At 41.3% G+C, this 17,923-nt stretch overlaps 1 protein-coding gene across 2 annotated transcripts in view; it reads right to left on the bottom strand.

The window, feature by feature from the left end:
* Positions 1-17,923, bottom strand: part of Itih5 (inter-alpha-trypsin inhibitor heavy chain 5) — a 98,128-nt gene that overhangs the window by 36,097 nt on the left and 44,108 nt on the right. For both annotated transcript variants that reach the window (XM_005071719.4, XM_040755534.1), the window contains exons 6-7: positions 9,413-9,582; positions 8,437-8,553 (exon numbers count right to left, since the gene is read on the bottom strand). In XM_005071719.4, coding sequence (XP_005071776.1) covers positions 8,437-8,553; positions 9,413-9,582 — 287 coding nt within the window. The remainder of the gene's footprint in view (positions 1-8,436; positions 8,554-9,412; positions 9,583-17,923) is intronic.

The raw sequence follows: 17,923 nt of genomic DNA, 5'->3' as shown, positions 1-17,923 counted from the left end.
CTGATAAACACTTTCAGCAAAGTGGCAGGATACAAGATCAACTCAAGAAAATCAGTAGCCCTACTACATACAGACGATAAAAGGGCTGAGGAAGAAATCAGAGAAACATCACCCTTTACAATTGCCACAAACAACATAAAATACCTTGGGGTAACGCTAACCAAACAAGTGAAAGACCTGTATCACAAGAACTGTTGAGTCTTTAAAGAAAGAAATTAAAGAAGACATCAGAAAATGGAAAGATCTCCCATGCTCTTGGATAGGTAGGATCAATGTAGTAAAAATGACAATCCTGCCAAAAGCAATCTACAGATTCAATGCAATCCCCATTAAAATCCCAGCACAATTCTTCACAGACCTTGAAAGAACAATAATCAATTTTGTATGGAAAAACTAAAGACCCAGGATAGCCAAAACAACCTTATTCAACAAAGCAACATCTGGAGGCAGCACCATCCCTGACTTCAAGCTCTATTATAGAGCTGTAGTCCTGAAAACAGCTTGGTATTGGCACAAAAATAGACAGGTAGACCAATGGAATTGAATTGAACACCCTGATATTAACCCATACATTTATGAACATCTGATATTCAACAAAGAAGCTAAAAATATATAATGGAAAAAAGATACTATTTTCAACAAATGGTGCTGGCATAAGTGGATGCTGCATGTAGAAGAATGCAGATAGATCCATGTCTATCACCATGTACAAAACTTAAGTCCAAATGGATCAAAGACCTGAAGATAAATCCAGCCACATTGAAACACTTAGAAGAGAAAGTGGGAGGTACCCTTGAACGAATTGGTACAGGAGACAGCTTCCTGAACATAACACCAGTAGCACAGATAGTGAGATCCACAATTAATACATTGGACCTCCTGAAACTGAGAAGCTTCTGTAAGGCAAAGGACACAGTCAACAAGACAAAAAGTCAGCCCACAGAATGGGAAAAGATACTCACTAACCCCACTTCTGACAGGGGGCTGATCTCCAAAATTTACAAAGAACTCAAGAAGCAAGTCTCCAAAACACCAAAGGATCCGATTAAAAAGTGGGCTACAGAACTAAATAGAGAATTCTGAATAGAAGAGTCTAAAATGGCTGAGAGGCACTTGAGAAAGTGCTCAACATCCTTAGCCATCCAGGAATTGCAAGTCAAAACAACTCTGAGATACCATCTCACTCCTGTAAGAATGGCTAAAATAAAAAACACCAATGATAGTTTATGCTGGAGAGGTTGTAAAGAAAGGGGCACTGCTGGTGGGACTGCCAACGTGTGCAGCCACTTTGCAAATCAGTATGGAGATTCCTCAGAAAAATGGGAATAAGCCTACCACAAGACCCAGCAATTCCACTCTTAGGCATATATCCAAAAGATGCACATTCATACAACAAGGACATCTGTTCCACTATGTTCATAGCAGCATTATTTGTAATAGCCAGAACTTGGACGCAACCTAGATGCCCCTCAACTGAAGAGTGGATAGAGAAAATGTGGTACATTTACACAATGGAGTACTATTCAGCGGAAAAAAACAATGGAATCCTGAAATTTGCAAGCAAATAGATGGTACTAGAAGAAACCATCCTGAGTGAGGTAATGCAGTCACAAAAAGACAAACATTGTATGCACTTTCTCATATATGGGTTTTAGACATAGATCTATCTGGGGAGTGCCAGCCTACAATCCCACAGCCAGAGAGTCTGGGGAACAGAACCTTCATCCAATGGCTTGGAATCCAGCATGGGACTGATCAAGACCCCCTAAATGTGGGTGTCAGTGAGGAGGCCTAGGCAATCTATTGGGCCTTGGATATTTGATCAGTATTTATCCCTGGCATACAAATGGACTTTGGCTGCCAATCCAACAATGAGAGATGCATTCTCAGCCTGGACTCTTGGGGGAGGTTCTAGGCCCTGCCCTGGATGAAATGACAGACTATGGACACCCTCCCTGCGGAAATGAGGGGGTATTGGGGAGGTTGGTGGGAGGGTGTGGTAGGAGGGGAGGAAAAGGGAGAGAGACCTGGGATTGACCTGTGAAGCAAACTTGTTTCTAATTTAAATTTAAACTTTAAAAAAGAACACTATGGAAGAAACTGATATCCTAAAAGCATAAACCATGCCCATGAATGAATGAATGAATGAAGCATAAGCTGTTACACAGGACACTGAGCAAGTCCTCCCACCTGCTAATTCACATATTCACTAATTTCAAGGTATGAATGACATACCTTGTTCTCTATCCTCTGATATTGTCTCTATCCTCTGAAATTATGAGTGAATGGAAGACAACTATCCAAGCTACCTCGGAACCCAGGACTGACACAGAGAGAGAAAAAAAAACCCAACATGGAAACACCTGTGAAATAATCCATTCACACTGTATTTGTTAAAGACATCCCAGAGCCAGGCCTCTCTACGAAGGTGAAAGCAACCGATCTGCTCATACAGCTTGGAGGGCCAGAGAGATGGCTTAGTGGGTAAGGTGCTTGTGTCAGGAGTGTGGGGACCTGAGTTCAAATGCCCAGATGAAGTAGTGAGCAAGTGTAACACCAGCATTCCTGTGGTGTAGAAAAGGGAATCCCCAGAAGTTCAAGGGCCAGCCTGCCTGGCACATGCAGTAGGCAAACAAAGAGAGACCGTTTCTCAAACAAAGCAGAAGGCAAGGACGAACATTCAAGGTTGTGCTCTGATTTCCACTCAAGCCCCTGGCACCTGTGCTTGTGCTCCCTCCCTCCCTCCCTCCCTCTCTCATTTCCTCTCTCTTTCTCTCTCCCACCCTCCGTCCCTCCGTCCCTCCCTCTCCCCCTCTCTCTCACACACACACACACACACATACATGCACACATGCAAACACACGTGCACTAAGATAAAAAGTTAATTAACAACAGCAACAATAGTCATAATAATAATTGTACAAATTAGAGGGAAAAGTGTGGGCTTTGGTCAAGGAAAAAAGTGACTTTTTCGAGAAATGTTTACATTTATTTGTGTAAGTGGGGTTATAGGAGTCAGAAGACAGTTCTCAGGAGTCAATTTTCTTCCTCCATGTAGGTCTCAGGGACTGAACTCAGTTCATCGGGCATAACAGCAAATTTCTCCACCCACTGAGCCATCTTGCCACCCCAGAAAAATGTGTCGTTACCAATGTTTTCTAGGACAGATATGTTTGCAGATACTCGTGCCTTCGTTGTGTAAGCCAACTAACAAAACAAAGATAAGCACCTAGGCCACATTACCTCTCTTCCTGTTACCCCTCTCAGCTCCCACTTTATCGAGTTTTTGGACTAAGTAGCAGAGGCCTTTCTGACCCAGTGTCAGAGTCACCTCTCAACACATCCACTGCAAACCAACTGGAAGACAAAAAGCCAAGTATGTGCCAGTGGCCAGCAGGAGGCCCCTATCTCCACCCTCAAACTGGGAACACTTAGCACCCAGATGCACATTCCCTGCACACTAAAAAAGAATCAGAAAATTCTGCATGCATACAGATTTAGGAGCTCCCAGGTACAGGCATGCCCCCTACTGTGCATGTATTTTTTCCAGGTCAAATGAACTTTATTGTTTGTGTGGGGAGGGTATGTGTATGTATGTATGTATGTATGTATTCATGTGTACGCTCACAGGTGTGAAGGCAGGTGTCAGCATCACATGTCTTCTTCAGTCCTTTACTTACTTACTTGCTTGTTGGTTTGAGATAGCCTTTAACTGAGCCTGGAGCTCACCAATCCTGCTAAACTGTCTTGTCAAAAACCCGTAGAGATATTCCTGTCTCTGCCTCCCTAGTTCTGACAGTACAGGCCCGAGTCATCACACCCAGTTTCTTTCACATGGATGCTGGGTATCCAAAACAAGTCCTTATTCTTGCATGGCAGGCACTTTGCTGACAAAGCCATCACCCCAGCTCAATGTTTACAGTTCTTTATAAACCAACTGTTAGTTATTGCTAAATTAATTTTGGGGGGGCATATGCACTCTTGTGTGTCATTACACATGTGTAGAAGTCAGAGGACAACCCTTGGGGGACAAACTCACGTCATCAGGTTTGCAAGGCTACTGCCCTCACCCATTGAACCATCTCCGAAGCCCTTGATTAATTATTAAATACCAGCTATACACCTAACCTAATGATAAGAAGAGCAAAATTGTACAAGCCTGTCAAAGTTATGAGAAGCCAAAAACATGGAGTATGATTCATAACAGGATCCAAGCGGACCTGTGACAAATGTCTCATATTGCCAGTCTGTTGACACAATGCAGAAGCCTTGTGCTTGGGACAGCTGTCTCTTTCACCAGTTACACACCATCGTCTATGAGACTACCACAAGCCAGCCGAGCTTTTCACCCAGTGCTGTGGCTTTTGAGAAATTATGGATTGCTAAAATAGGAGTTTGCAAAACCACTCAAGGCAGCAAGGGGCTTTGCAAATTGCTCATACATGTGTTTGGCTGTCCCAGGGTGATTCTCCTGGAAAGGGGCCATGCTGTTGCTTAGAAGCCAGTAGAAAGAAGCATGCCAAACTGACAGTGACTAGCAAGGAATAGGATTTTAATGTCCAGAAATGACAGAAGAAAGAATAGCGATGGTCTCACATCAGTCATTGGATTGTTCTTGCACAAAGGAGGAAACTCATGCCTTCTAGTACGCAGCCTTCTCAATTACGTCGTAAACTAAGAAACAGCATTGATCTTGCATCCACCTACACCTCTCTTGGCTGCATGATGTAGCTCACACAATGGTGTGGTGCTCTCATGGTTTCTTTCCTGGGCTTCAGAGGAGACCTGGAACCAAGGCCTGAACCTACCACTTATTGGTCAGGTTATGCACCTGTGCAAACCCTCAGTTCTTCATCGATAAAATGGAATGGTAGTGAAATGGTTATAAAGATTGAACATATCCATATGACATAATTCATGTAATATACTGAGGATAATAAATACCATGTTGAATATTGCCCTAATCTATTTGTAAGAGGTCTTCAAGTGTCTGGAGAGATGGTACAGTCTCTGTAAAGTGCTTACCATGCAAGCATAAGAACTTAAATTTCATACCCAGCACCAAGGTAAAATCTGCACAAGGCAGCATGTGTGTGTAATCCCACCACTGGAGAGGGAGAAACAGGAGGATCCTGGACAGCCAGTCTAGGCAATCAGGGAACTCCATGTTCAATGAGAGACCCTGCATTAAGGACACCCTCCACCACAGTGTATATGTACATAGGTGTGTATATGAGCCATATGAGAGGCCCATGCTTATTTTATGGTTAAAGGTGAATTCAGAGGAGCCTTGATTCATTCCTTTGTTTGTTTGGTTAGTTGATTTCTCTAAATGGTTTGGATGTGATTTACCTCTACTTTTCTGAAACTTACTTGGCAAGATTTCTTTCTTTCTTTTCACCCTTTTTATTTATTAATTTATTTTGAAAGGGTTGTGTTATTATTAGCCCTGGCTGGTCTTGAATTCACAATCCTCCAGCCTCATTCAGCCTAAAGTGCTGAGATCAAATGTGGACAACAGTCAAGCTTATAGATAAGGATATCCTTGACCACCACCTGCTCAGAAGACCACGTGTGCTAAAGCTGGTCTTGGACTCAAGCTGTGAAGTAACTTGGGCACTCGAAGACAGGCCCTGGAGGGGATTCAGCCTTTGGGAACAAATGATCTCACAGTGAGTGGGGTGGCGACTGTAGACTGGCTGAGCATTTTCCCACTCCTGTACTTCTTAAAACTTTATTGAGAAATAATACTCTGTAATATATGGAAATGCATATTATTCAAGGTGTCCTTATGAATAATTAATAATATGTATAGTTTTAATCTATGGAGATAAAAATGTGTTTATTTTTATGCTGTTTTTGCTGTGTGTGTTTGTTTTTGCTTTAAATAAGCTCCCATTTATCGCTGACTGGCATGGGACTGCTATGTTGTCAAGGGTGACCTTGAACTTCCTGATCCTCCTGCCTCCACCTCCAGAGTGCTGGGATCACAGGAGGGCATCACCACAACCTGGGAGTTGTACCAGGACTTAACGAATGCTAGGCTTCAAGCACTCTGTGATCCCTGTCAGTTGCTTTTCTTTGTTAATGTATTTGCCTCCCTTTTTCATATTCTTAATGATTGTTTTTCTCATGGATTGTCTTACATCCTTTGTTCGCTTTCTTTTTTTAAAGAAATGATCTTTCTTTTATTTACAAAGTCCAGGATGTCTTGTGATATCGAGATCACATCCGAATGTGTAATGATCTACCTCATCCTTCACTTTTATATAAAACAGACACAGCATGCACTAAGGGGTTGGATTTGAAGAAAGAATACATTTTTGCCTAAATTGTTACAGAAACCAGTCTTACCTGCCAACAGTATTTCATTAACCTTGTCTTCCACAAGTTTACATCATAAATATAATGATGTAATGTTCAATTAACAAACATATTTTAACCACAACTAGGCATTTTCGTAGCGTCGATACTGATTCCTTGTTCTGGCCAGAGACATGCATCTTAGATGGCAAACGCCAGTCCAACACATAGCCTTGTGGCCCAATGCTCACAGACCCTAGTTTCCTTCCCTATAAAATGCTTGAGATTTTTAACTTTTGAGTTTCCTGAAATGGATTGATTTTTCTTGAGAGTGGGCTTGCTCTCTGTCCCAGCTCCATTTTCCACGGTGCTGGCCTCTGAATAAATCTGATTTCCTTAATCTCCATCTCCCCCTTCCAGTGGCCATCAGCCTGCCATGAGCCTTGCCACAGCAGCCAGTAACACTTCAGTGCTGATTCTTACAATAATAATAAGTTTGCCCTATGGGAATCTACATGCGTGTTTTACTTAGTGTAACTGTTTTCTCTTGAATAGAATATCTTTTATACATAACTACTGTTAAAAATGAAAATCAACACCAGCATTTGGGTAGAAGCCTCATGATGTTTTAAAGTGTGTGTTAATGGTTGAGAGAGTACTCGGGACCCTCATAATCATTAAGCACACTTTTTTCACTTTCTTGTGAAGGTTTATTTCTTAGTGATCTGGAATAGCTCACTGTTTATGGATGATAAACAGTTATCTTTTTTCCTGCATATAGCTTTCCAATCATTTATTGCTTTTTTTAATTTATAGTGGACATTTACATTTTTCTTTTACCTGAAATAATTGTTTTTTTTCCTGTGTAATCACTTTCATCTTTTATTTTTATCCTTAAAAACTTGCTCTTTGCTATAAAACTAGTTAATAATGAACCTATTTTTTCATAGCTTTGAGTGTAGCTCACTGATTATCTTTACTTAGCCATTTAATGTATCTGGGACAGGTTTATTATGATTATGATTATTATTATGATGATGATTATTATTATAAATCAATATAGTCTTTCTAGAGATTAATGCACCTATGTGCTCAGCTACTTTTCTTCACTCTTAGATGGTTCAGAATCCCCTAGGTAATGATGCTGTTCATGGTGGGGATTCTTCTCATCTCAGTTAACATAATAAAGATCTCCCTAGATTTGCCTCCTGGGCAACCTTATTCAGATGAACCCTGACTGTGGCTTCCTTCCTGAGTGAATCTAGATTGTGACCAGTTGTCAATGAAAGTTAATATCACTCCTATGAATTCACAAATTCATAAATTATGAAAAGAAAAGCTTTCAGGAAGAATAAATAAGAAGCCATTATTCTAAAACTACAGAAAACTAATATAAATGAGGAAAACCACAAAATCAGATACCAATAAAAAAAAATCTCCCAGAAGGGAAAAAAAGTTAATTTTGTTTACTTTCAAAAACAACAATATAAGTCACCCAACAATGTAAATGCCCTCTAATGACCCTTCTGAACTTGGAGCTGTGGAGACGGGCTTTGATTTTGTGAGAATTACTCCTGAATCATTGAGACCTGAATTCTTCGTTCTGTGGATATGCCAAAGGGACTTGTAAGGGTTCTGTTCCATTGTTCATAAAGGAATCCTCACTGAACACAAGTTTTGTTACTATGGCATGTTTTTGTTTCATTTTGTTTTGTTTCATTTTGCCTTGTTTGAACTAGGTGTCACTATGTATCCCAGACTGTCCTGAAACTTGCTATGTATCTCAGGCTAGCCCTGAACTTGTGTTCCTTCTGCCTTAGTTTCCTAAGTATTTGTGTTTCAATGTACATCACCATGGTCAGCTAACTGTACTGTTGAGTGGCCCTCTCAATGTTCCTATTTCACACACATTGTCCTCTCTGCCAATATGTTTTCTCTAGCCTTCCTTCTGCTTTCTTCAATTCATAGTATCTATCAATGGCTTACATGAGTCAGCATAATGATGTCTGTAAGTAGGAATAGCTGGGTAGTAAAGCAGACATTTGGCACCAACTGAATATAATTTAATTCACAAGGTAGATCATTGTCCCAATCAAAGCATGATCCAATAAAGGGCAGGTGGCACTCACTTACCTGCTGGAGTTTCGTTCCCACCATGGATGCACTGATGTCAAGCACGAAAACCACATTCTTGGGTAAAGGAGGGAGGTCTTTAGGGGCAAAGTAGTGCACAAAGTAGCCATTCAGAACCTGGTAGAAGAAAATAAAGTAACCAAAGTAGCATTAAGTAAAAGGAAGGACATTATTAGAACAGTCTTTGGAACTTCCAAAACACAAAGATGGCATGAAACATAAAGATGATATTAGACAGTCTAGAGCTACATTCCACACCAAGAACAAAATTATTTACAGTCTTGGTCCCTCCAAGAGAGTTAGTTGTTAATTAATATAATAACCATCTCTTTTAAAATTAATATAATAACCATCTCTTTTAAAAGTATTCATCATGGGCTGGGGGTAAATCTCAATGATAAAGTGCTTGCTGAGGATGTGTTTATCCCAGGGTTCAATCTCCATCACCTTGAAAATAATATAAATGTAAGCATAGGTATAGATGCATAGACCATAAATTATGCATCTTATTCTGACCTTGGTTCTTGAGAATCCTGCTTCTTTCATTATCTATTTTTACTAAACATCTTACACAGAGAGGTATCAATGTTGTCTACATTCAATGTGCACCTCCACATATTTTAATATTCTCACCTTGTCTCTGCAGCAATACAACCTAAAGGGAAATAAGCTACGGAACAGTCTCTTTTAATTAAAGTTGAAGAAGTGCTAAAATTCTAACCTCATCTAAAACACCACAGGGAAAATTATATTATAGATTTCATTTGCTGTCTAGGTTACTGAAGCACGAAATAGGTACCCTTGGCAGCCAGCAAGGGAGCATCACTAGTTTCTTTGAAGACATATTTTTGGGTTTAAAGAGTTTTACTGAGAACCAGACATATCTTTCACCTTTAGGTAAGTATTGAAATCCATAGTTCTGAATTGAACAGAAAGGATCATGCTTAGCATATAGTGGTATCATCGAAGTCATTACCTGAATGTCACCAATGGTCTGCTCTCTCTTGACATCATATCGAATGATGAAATCTCCCAAAATTCCATTCTGGGCAATCTTAGCTTGTTGGACCACAGTAGGCTTAAAAATAACTTTGGCAAAAGTTTCATTTTGGTTGATGACAGTAGAAGGGGGAGGACCCACATCACCTGCAAGTAAGATATAAACACAATAAATATCTGAGATCATAAAGACTTTTCCTGGAAAGAATTACCTTCTTGCATAGACACAGGATGTTAGACTTCCATCCGTTGGATGTTTGAAGTTCTTCTGGCCTCTTCTAAGGAGGCTTGTTAATTTCTCAAGAAAGAAATGGTTTATTTGAGCTCATTGTTTGAGAGGATACAAACTATAACAGAGTGGAAGTTGTTCATACTGAAACCAACGTCAGAAGGCAGAGAAATGAATGCCCTATTCAACCCAATTTCTCCTTTTCATCCAGTCCAGGACCCCATCCCATGGAACAGTCTCACCCATTGTGAGACTCATCTTTTCCATTGCAATAAACCTAATCTACATGATCCTTCACAAACATGTCAGATTATCTCTTGGGTGATTCTGGGTCTTGTCAGATTGGCAATATTAACCATCCCAGTGAGTCAGAAGAACTTGTGTTAAAATACTGATCTACTTGCTCTAGGAAGGGAAAACAGTGAGATCTCCTGGGTAAACTGGTGAAGGGGTGGATATAGGGGAGGGGATGGAGGATGGAAACATGAGGTATCAGAATATCCGAGTTGGGGGAGGGAGAGAGAGGGAGAGCAATGAAAGGCATATCTTGATAGAGAAGACAATTATGGGGTTAGGAAGAAAGCTGGTGCCAGGAAAACTCCCAGGATTCCACAAGGATGACCCTAGCTAAGACTCCTAGAAATAGTGGAGAGGGTGCCTGAATTACCCTAATTGTCATCATAGAACCTTTACCCAGTAACTGATGGAAGCAGATGCAGAGATCTACAGCCAGGCACTGGGCCAAGCTCCAAGAGTCATTTGAAGAGAGGGAGGAGGAAGCTGGGTGTTGGTGGCACACGCCTTTAATCCCAGCATTCAGGTGGCAGAGGCAGGTGGATCTCTGTGAGTCTGAGGCCAGCCTGGTCTACAGAGCGAGTTCCATGACAGCCTCCAAAACAATACAGAGAAACCCTGTCTCAAAAAACCAAAAGAGAGAGAGGGAGGGAGGGAGGGAGGGAGGGAGGGAGGGAGGGAGGGAGGGAGGGAGGGAGTAAGCAGAATCATGATCATGATGGAGAAATCCACAGAGACAGTTGACCTGAGCTCTTGGGAGCTCACGGACTCTAGACCAACAGCTATGGAGCATGCATGGGACTGACCTAGGCCCTCTGTATGTGGGTGACAGTTAAGTACCTTGGTCTGCTTGTGGGACCCCTAGCAGTGGTACATGAGTTGGCTTTTTGGAACCTATTCCCTGTAGTGGGATGCCTCACTCAACCGTGATGCAGGGGGAAGCGCATGGTTCTGCCTGAACTTGATATGCCATGCTTTGTTGACTCCTATGGGAGGCCTTACCCTTTCTGAGAATTGGATTGGGAGGTAGAGAAGAGGTGGAGGGAGAGATCAGGAGGAGGGAAAGGAGGGGAAATGCAGTTTGTATGCAAAATAAATAATTAATAAAAAGATACTGATCCACTTCGTACTATGTGTGAGTTCTTGCATAGGTTACCAAGCCATCTGTAAAATACCTTAATAGCAGTACTAATGTTATGTTCTTGAAAAGGTCAGTGACATGGTGTATTTATCACCATCCTGGTTCATGCTAAGCACTACACTAGGAAGGTTATTACCAAACTTCTGTATTTGCAAAGTAGAAGGGGGAATTCAATGTCACACTCAGGATGATATATAACTATCACAATGAAAGAACCTACAGGTGATGCTAATAGTCATGTTGAGGGAAAGCATCAGAGAGTGAAGAATGTATTCTCTATTCTTCATTTACATAGAGTTCAAAGTCAAGTTCAACCTTTCCAGAGGCAATTGAAGTAGGGTGAGTGCTCCTTTGGCACTAAGTTAGAAAGAATATAAAAGAACCTTTGATGGGAAGTATCCTATGTTTGATGTACAGTATAGCAATATGGGTGTCCCAAATGTAAATGTATGAATGTGTATGTGTGTGTACAACTCATCAATACTTATACATAACTTTTATGCATTTTACTGTTTTTAAATTTTAAACATGGGTGTTAGAAAGTAGAATAAATTGAACAGTCTGTGGCATGGAACATAACAAGCATAGTGTGCCAAGTGAACACTTCTCTGTTCTTTTCCTTGGAGTAAATGTGTTTGCTGAGTCACTTATAAGGGATTAAGGGTATCCAGAGACATTCCAGCTGGCAGAATTAAGGCCAGGGGTAGAGTTCCTGGGAAACAATTGCCATGCCATATCAGTTAAATCGAAGAAAGTTATCCTAGTGGCACCTGCAGTTGTCATCCCTCACTTCAAGTGTCCAAGCAAACCCTGGGAGAGTCACCTGCAGCATTAAAGCAGGCCTCAGTCTTAGAAGAGGTCAGCAACACCATGGAACGTTCTAGAAATGTCAGTGCTCAGGTCCTTCCAAGAAACTCTCAACCAAAAACTCTGGAGTGAACTTCAACAAGTCCTGTAGGTGACTCTGGTTTCTGAATATGGAAACTAAGGGAGATTCCTTTCACCCAGACCTCATACTTTACATGCAGAATATAGTCACAGCATTTGTTACATGTAAGTACACTTATCCCAACATTCCACAATAATCTAACACTTTGTCTTTAAACTAACAGCATACACCCACTTTATCTTGCTCCAAATCTCTCTCATAAAATTGCTTTTTTATAAGTTCCCCAACTTAATCCATTCATAACAAAATGAAAGCCCTGGGAATTTAAAGCCTATAACTTCTTTCTTCTGATTTATTTAAGTAGGCTTTTTGATACAGATCACGAGAAAGGATGTGCATTTTTTTTTGCCTGTTGACCGCTGATGTTTGTTCATTCATGATGAAAATTCATGAGTTTCATATAAATGCACTTATTTCACACACACACTGAGTGGGTAGATTCTCTGGTTATTCAGGAAGAAGCCAAATTCCTGATGCTCCCACTCACTAAGTGCTACACAGTAAAAGAGATCCAGCAGGGTTTCTACCACTACGGGGAACAATTCAAGAGCAGTATCTTTTAAAAATTATTATTGAGTAAGGATGCACAAGTGTACCAGGGCATGCATGTGTTGGTCACAAAACAGCTTTCAGGAGTCAGTTCTGTCCTTTTCTCTTGGGTCCCAGGGATCAAACTCAGGCTGTCAGCCTTCCATGACAGGCTCTTTCTCACTCTGACTTGAGGGACCTGCCCATATCTATAGAAAATGAAGATATTATGGGCTAAGAAGATGATATAGCGTGAAGGCGAGTGTTTCATTTGGCACCCATACAGAAATATGGGCATGGTAGTGCTGAGAGATAGAGATGGGATTCCTGGGATTCTCTGACCTGAAAGTCAGTCAGTGAGTTCCAGGTTCACTGAGAAATTCTGTCTTTAAAATTTTAGCTGGGGCCGGGTGTTGGTGGTTCATGCCTTTAATCCCAGCACTCGGGAGACAGAGACAGGTGGATCTCTGTGAGTTCAAGGCCAGTCTGGTCTAAAGAGCGAGTTCCAGGACAATCTCCAAACCAATGAAGAGAAACCCTGTCTCAAAACAACTACAAAAAAAAAACAAAAATCAAAACAAAACAAAACAACAACAACAAAAAACTTGAGCTGTATTGCTGTCTTGCCCCTCTACCCACTGGTAGAGAGGTGAGTGCCAAGGGGTCTTCTAGCCCACCTTTCCCTCTTGGAGTCCCCTGACCTGCTGCTGCCAGACCCCTCCTACCGCCAGACCCCCCACCACCACCAAATCTCCCAGATGGACCTGGAGGCAGAACAAAACATCCAGCATCAGCCATCATTCCTATCTTGCCCCTGCACCCTCCAGGACAGAGGAGAGGGTAGAGCCTTGAACCTATACCCACCAAGAGAGGAAGAGACACCACCTGTACCCACTGGAAGAAGAGATGGAAAGAGGAGAGTAAAAGAACACATCCAACAACAGAAAGACTTATATGGCACTCACAGAGTCTAGGAATTCTACACCAGCAAGACCTGAACATCCCAATGCAGAAGAAGCAGAAGAGAATGACCTTAAAAACAACTTCATGAAAATGATAGAAGCCCTCAAAGAGGATATGAGAAAATCCCTTAAAGAAATGGAAGAAAAAACCCAAGAATAATAAGTACAGAAGGCAAACATATCCAGCTCAAAGGTGCAGAAAATAAATTCAACAAAATCACAGAAGAAAACTTTCCCAACTTGAAGAAGGGCATGCCTATGAAAGTAAAAGAAGCTTACCGAATACCAAATAGACTCTGTACAATAAAGGAACTTCAGAAGGCATCACCATTCTTGATTTCAAGCTCTACTATAGAGCCATAGTAATGAAAACATCTTGGTATTGGCACAAAACAGACAGACAGACCAATGAAATTGAACTGAAGACCCTGATATTAGCCCACACACCTATGAACACATGATCTTTGACAAAGATAAAACTATACAATGGAAAAAAGAAAGAATCTTCAACAAATGGTGCTGGCATAACTGGATGTGGACGTGTAGAAGATTGCAGATAGATGCATATATATCACCATGCACAAAACTTAAGTCCAAATGGATCAAAGACCTCACACTGAACCTCTTAGAAGAGAAAGTGGGAGGTACCCTTGAACAAATTGGTACAATAAATTACTTCCTGAACATAACAGCAGTAGCACAGACACTGAAATTAACAATTAATAAGTGGGACCTCCTGAAACTGAGAAGCTTCTGTAAAGCAAAAGACACAGTCAACAAGACAAAAAGGCAGCCCACAGAATGGGAAAAGATAACCAACAACCTCACATCTGACAGAGGGCTGATTTCCAAAATATACAAAGAACTCAAGAAGCTAGTCACCAAAACACCAAATAATCCAATTAAAATATAGGGTACAGAACTAAACAGAGCCAGAACTTGGAAGCAACATAGATGTCTCTCAACCGAAGAATAAGTACAGAAAATGTGGTACACTTACACAATCAGCAGAAAAAATGGAATCTTGAAAATTTCAGGCAAATAGATGGAACTAGAAGAAACCATCCTAAGTGAGGTAACATAGTCACATAAAGACAATTATGTTATGTACTCACTCATATATGGATAGTAGACATAGAGAAAAGGATTACCAGCTTACAATCCATACCTCCAGAGAAGCTAGGAAACAAGAAGGATCCTAAGAATGACATATATGGTCCCCCAGTTAAGCAGAAAGGGACAAGAGCCCCTAAACAAATTGGGATCATGGGGGTAGGGGGAGGAGGTAGAAGAAAGAGGAGGGAGGAGAACATGAGGGATCAGGCAGATTGAGTGGGGAGAGGAATAGAGAAGAGCAAGACAAGAAACACATTAATAGAGGGAGCCATTGTAAGTTTAAATAGAAATCTGTTACTGGGAAATTGTACAGAGAGTCACAAGGATGACCCCAACTAGGAATCTAAGCAATAGTAGAGAGGCTACCTTAAATGCCCTTCCCCTATAATGAGAATGATGACTACCTTATATGCCATCCTAGAGCCTTCATCCAGTAGCTGTTGGAAGCAAAAGTAGAGATCCATAGCTAAACACTGAGCCAAACTCCTGGAATCCAGTTTCAGCAGGGAGGAGTGACAAACAAAGGGGTCAAGACCAAGCTGGGAAAACCCACAGAAACAGGTGACCTGAGCAAGTGGGAGATCATAGACCCCAGTCTGAAAGCTGGGGAACCAACATAGGACCAAACCAGGCCCCCTGAATGTGTCAGCTAGGAACACTTAACAGTCTATAGGGCCTCTGACAGTGGAACCAGTATTTATCCCTAGTACATGAATGGACTTCCGGAGCCCATTTCCTATGTAGGGATACCCTCTTAGCCTAGATACACAGGGAAGGTCCTAGGCCCTGCCCCAAATGACTTGGCAGATTTTGATGGTCCCTCTTGGAAGGCCTCACCCTCCCTAGGGAGTTGATGGAGGATGGGATGGGGTGTGGGTGGGGGCCTTGGAAAGATGGGAGGGAGGCGGAACTTGGATTGATATGCAAAATAAAATTGTTTCTAATCTAAATAAAATTTATAAAAAAATAAAAATAAAAAATAAAAGTTGAGTTGGCTTTTGGAACCTATTCTCCATACTGGGTGGTCTCACTCTGCCTTAGTATAAAGAAAGGAGGTTAGTCCTACCTCAACTTGATATGCCATGTTTTGTTGACACCCATGGATGCTAGTCACAAATAGATATTCCTTTAGACAATCTCAAATGCTGTAGGAAGGATGCCCATTACTACACATATTGTAGGAGCCAAAGAACCGTGTTCAAGGACACGGGCTGGAAGCTACAACCCCAAAAGCCGATGAGCAGAGGGATTTCCTGGATTCTATTTCCTGCGGGCTTTGTATCTGGCCACTGTCAACCCCGAAGCTGCCAATACCTGGGGTTTTTACAAAAGGTTTCCCAAACAAACACAGCCTGCTCATTTCCCCTGAAAAGAAGCTAGATAGTCTGGGTTTGTTTATAAAAGCTCATCACCTGAATACTGAGTTAAATCCCGGACAGCCAAAAATACAGTGACTTATTGGGCAGCTGCAATGTAATGGTCCAATAAAGACAAAGGTCATGCAAATCAGCTGAGTACTGAAATAAAAATAAATCAGAGGCAATGAGAAGAAATCGCTATTTTTTACAAATCTCTTATTAAACAGTTTTCTTATTGATGGTGACGGTTACTATTGATTATCAACCTCACTGGATCTCGAGTCACCTAGGAGACACACTTGTGGGTGTGTCTGCGGGGACTCATCTACAGTGATGTGAGAAGGTCCATCCTGAATGTGGAAAGTACCATTCAACGAGCTGGAGTCTCAGACTGAATACAAAGGATGAAGTGAGCCATGATCTGCTGCTCTCTGCTTCTGACGGCAGACACAATGTGATCAGCTACTTCATCCTCCCGTCTCCATGACTTAATGCACAATGAACAGGAGTCCCTTGAAGGGGAAGCCAGAACAAGCCCTTCATTCTATGCTGCTTCTTGACTGGTCTCAGCAATTAGTAAAAAGTAACTGCACAGTTGGTGTGGGGTTTTTTTTTTGTTTTTGGAGAAAGCATCATATGAGCATGATAACATTGCACAGCACAGAAAAGCAAGGAAAATTTATATTTTAGAACTCAGGAGGTCTTTTCTTTTTATATCTATGGGGTTTTGCTAGAATTTCTTAACAAGTTTGCTTTCTTCACTACTTCTTTAAGCTTCTTCCTCCCTCAAGTTACATATTACTTTCCATCTTTGAATGTGAAGAAAGCTCACACATACTGAACACTTAATGTGAAAGTGATTGTCATATGCATAGGTGCCTGGGCAGGTAGACAAAGCAGCCTTCCATGAGAACTGAAGATACTGATCACGGAAGTATGTCACCAGACATAGCAGGTGACTCTCTGATTTTAGTCACAGCTGTGATGGGTGTTTTCATTCACATAGTAACATCTACCTCACACACTAGGAGAATCAAAGAAACAATGAGCAAAGTTCTACAGAAAGAATGGGCTGCTCCCACTATTGAACTAAACACTGAGGGCCAGACATAGGTGACACACTCACATCTAAGTATGCTGTCCACAGATGGCCTCAACTAAACTACGATCAGAACAAGGAAGGTGACATGGACTTCCATGCCAGGATGAAGAAGGAAAACAAAACCAACTCAGGAGCCAAATGATTCACACCTGAGTCACTTCTGAGCTAAATAACACTGAAAAACTTCACATAACAATTGCTTGTTTTCCTGGCAAAAGTTCAGAGATTTTTCTCAAGGCCAAACAGGGCTATGCCCTTCCAGCTGCCAAAAGGCAGCCGGATCCAGGGAAAAATGTAGAACCAGGGGCTTGGTAGTGAGTCACAACATAGCACTTTAGTAATGGACACTTGCCGGATTTAGAAAATCAAAATACAGGATGTTCACTTCCACTTGAATTTTAGGCAAATCACCAGTAGCTGTTAGTACATCCAGAATGTGGCATGGCAACATCTGTGGTTTACCCACAAAGAAAATGTAACTGGGCATCAAAATTTCACCCAGCAGCTCTAGCAAAGTGAGATTTAACATAGAATTTTTTAAAATCAATATCTTCTAAAACTAGAATAGGTAATTATTATGTCTGCCCTCTAATCCCTCCATCATAACAATAAGAGAGATAGACCCAAGACCAGACAAAACTAGAGTAGCACCTGTTGAAAACATAACAGCTCTTTATTACAAAGCTATTTTTCCTTCATTCATTGAACAAAAGTTCATGAGCATCCATTCCATGATAGGCACTACCACAGGGGACTGAAAATATAACCTCAAGAGCTACCTTTGGTAGTCAGTTGTTAAAGCAGTAAAG

Source organism: Mesocricetus auratus, unplaced genomic scaffold (assembly GCF_017639785.1).
Source record: "Mesocricetus auratus isolate SY011 unplaced genomic scaffold, BCM_Maur_2.0 Super-Scaffold_100013, whole genome shotgun sequence".
NCBI classification, from domain to species: domain Eukaryota; kingdom Metazoa; phylum Chordata; class Mammalia; order Rodentia; family Cricetidae; genus Mesocricetus; species Mesocricetus auratus.
The sequence above is the reverse complement of the archived record's forward strand: the minus strand, read 5'-3'. Positions and strand labels throughout refer to the sequence as shown.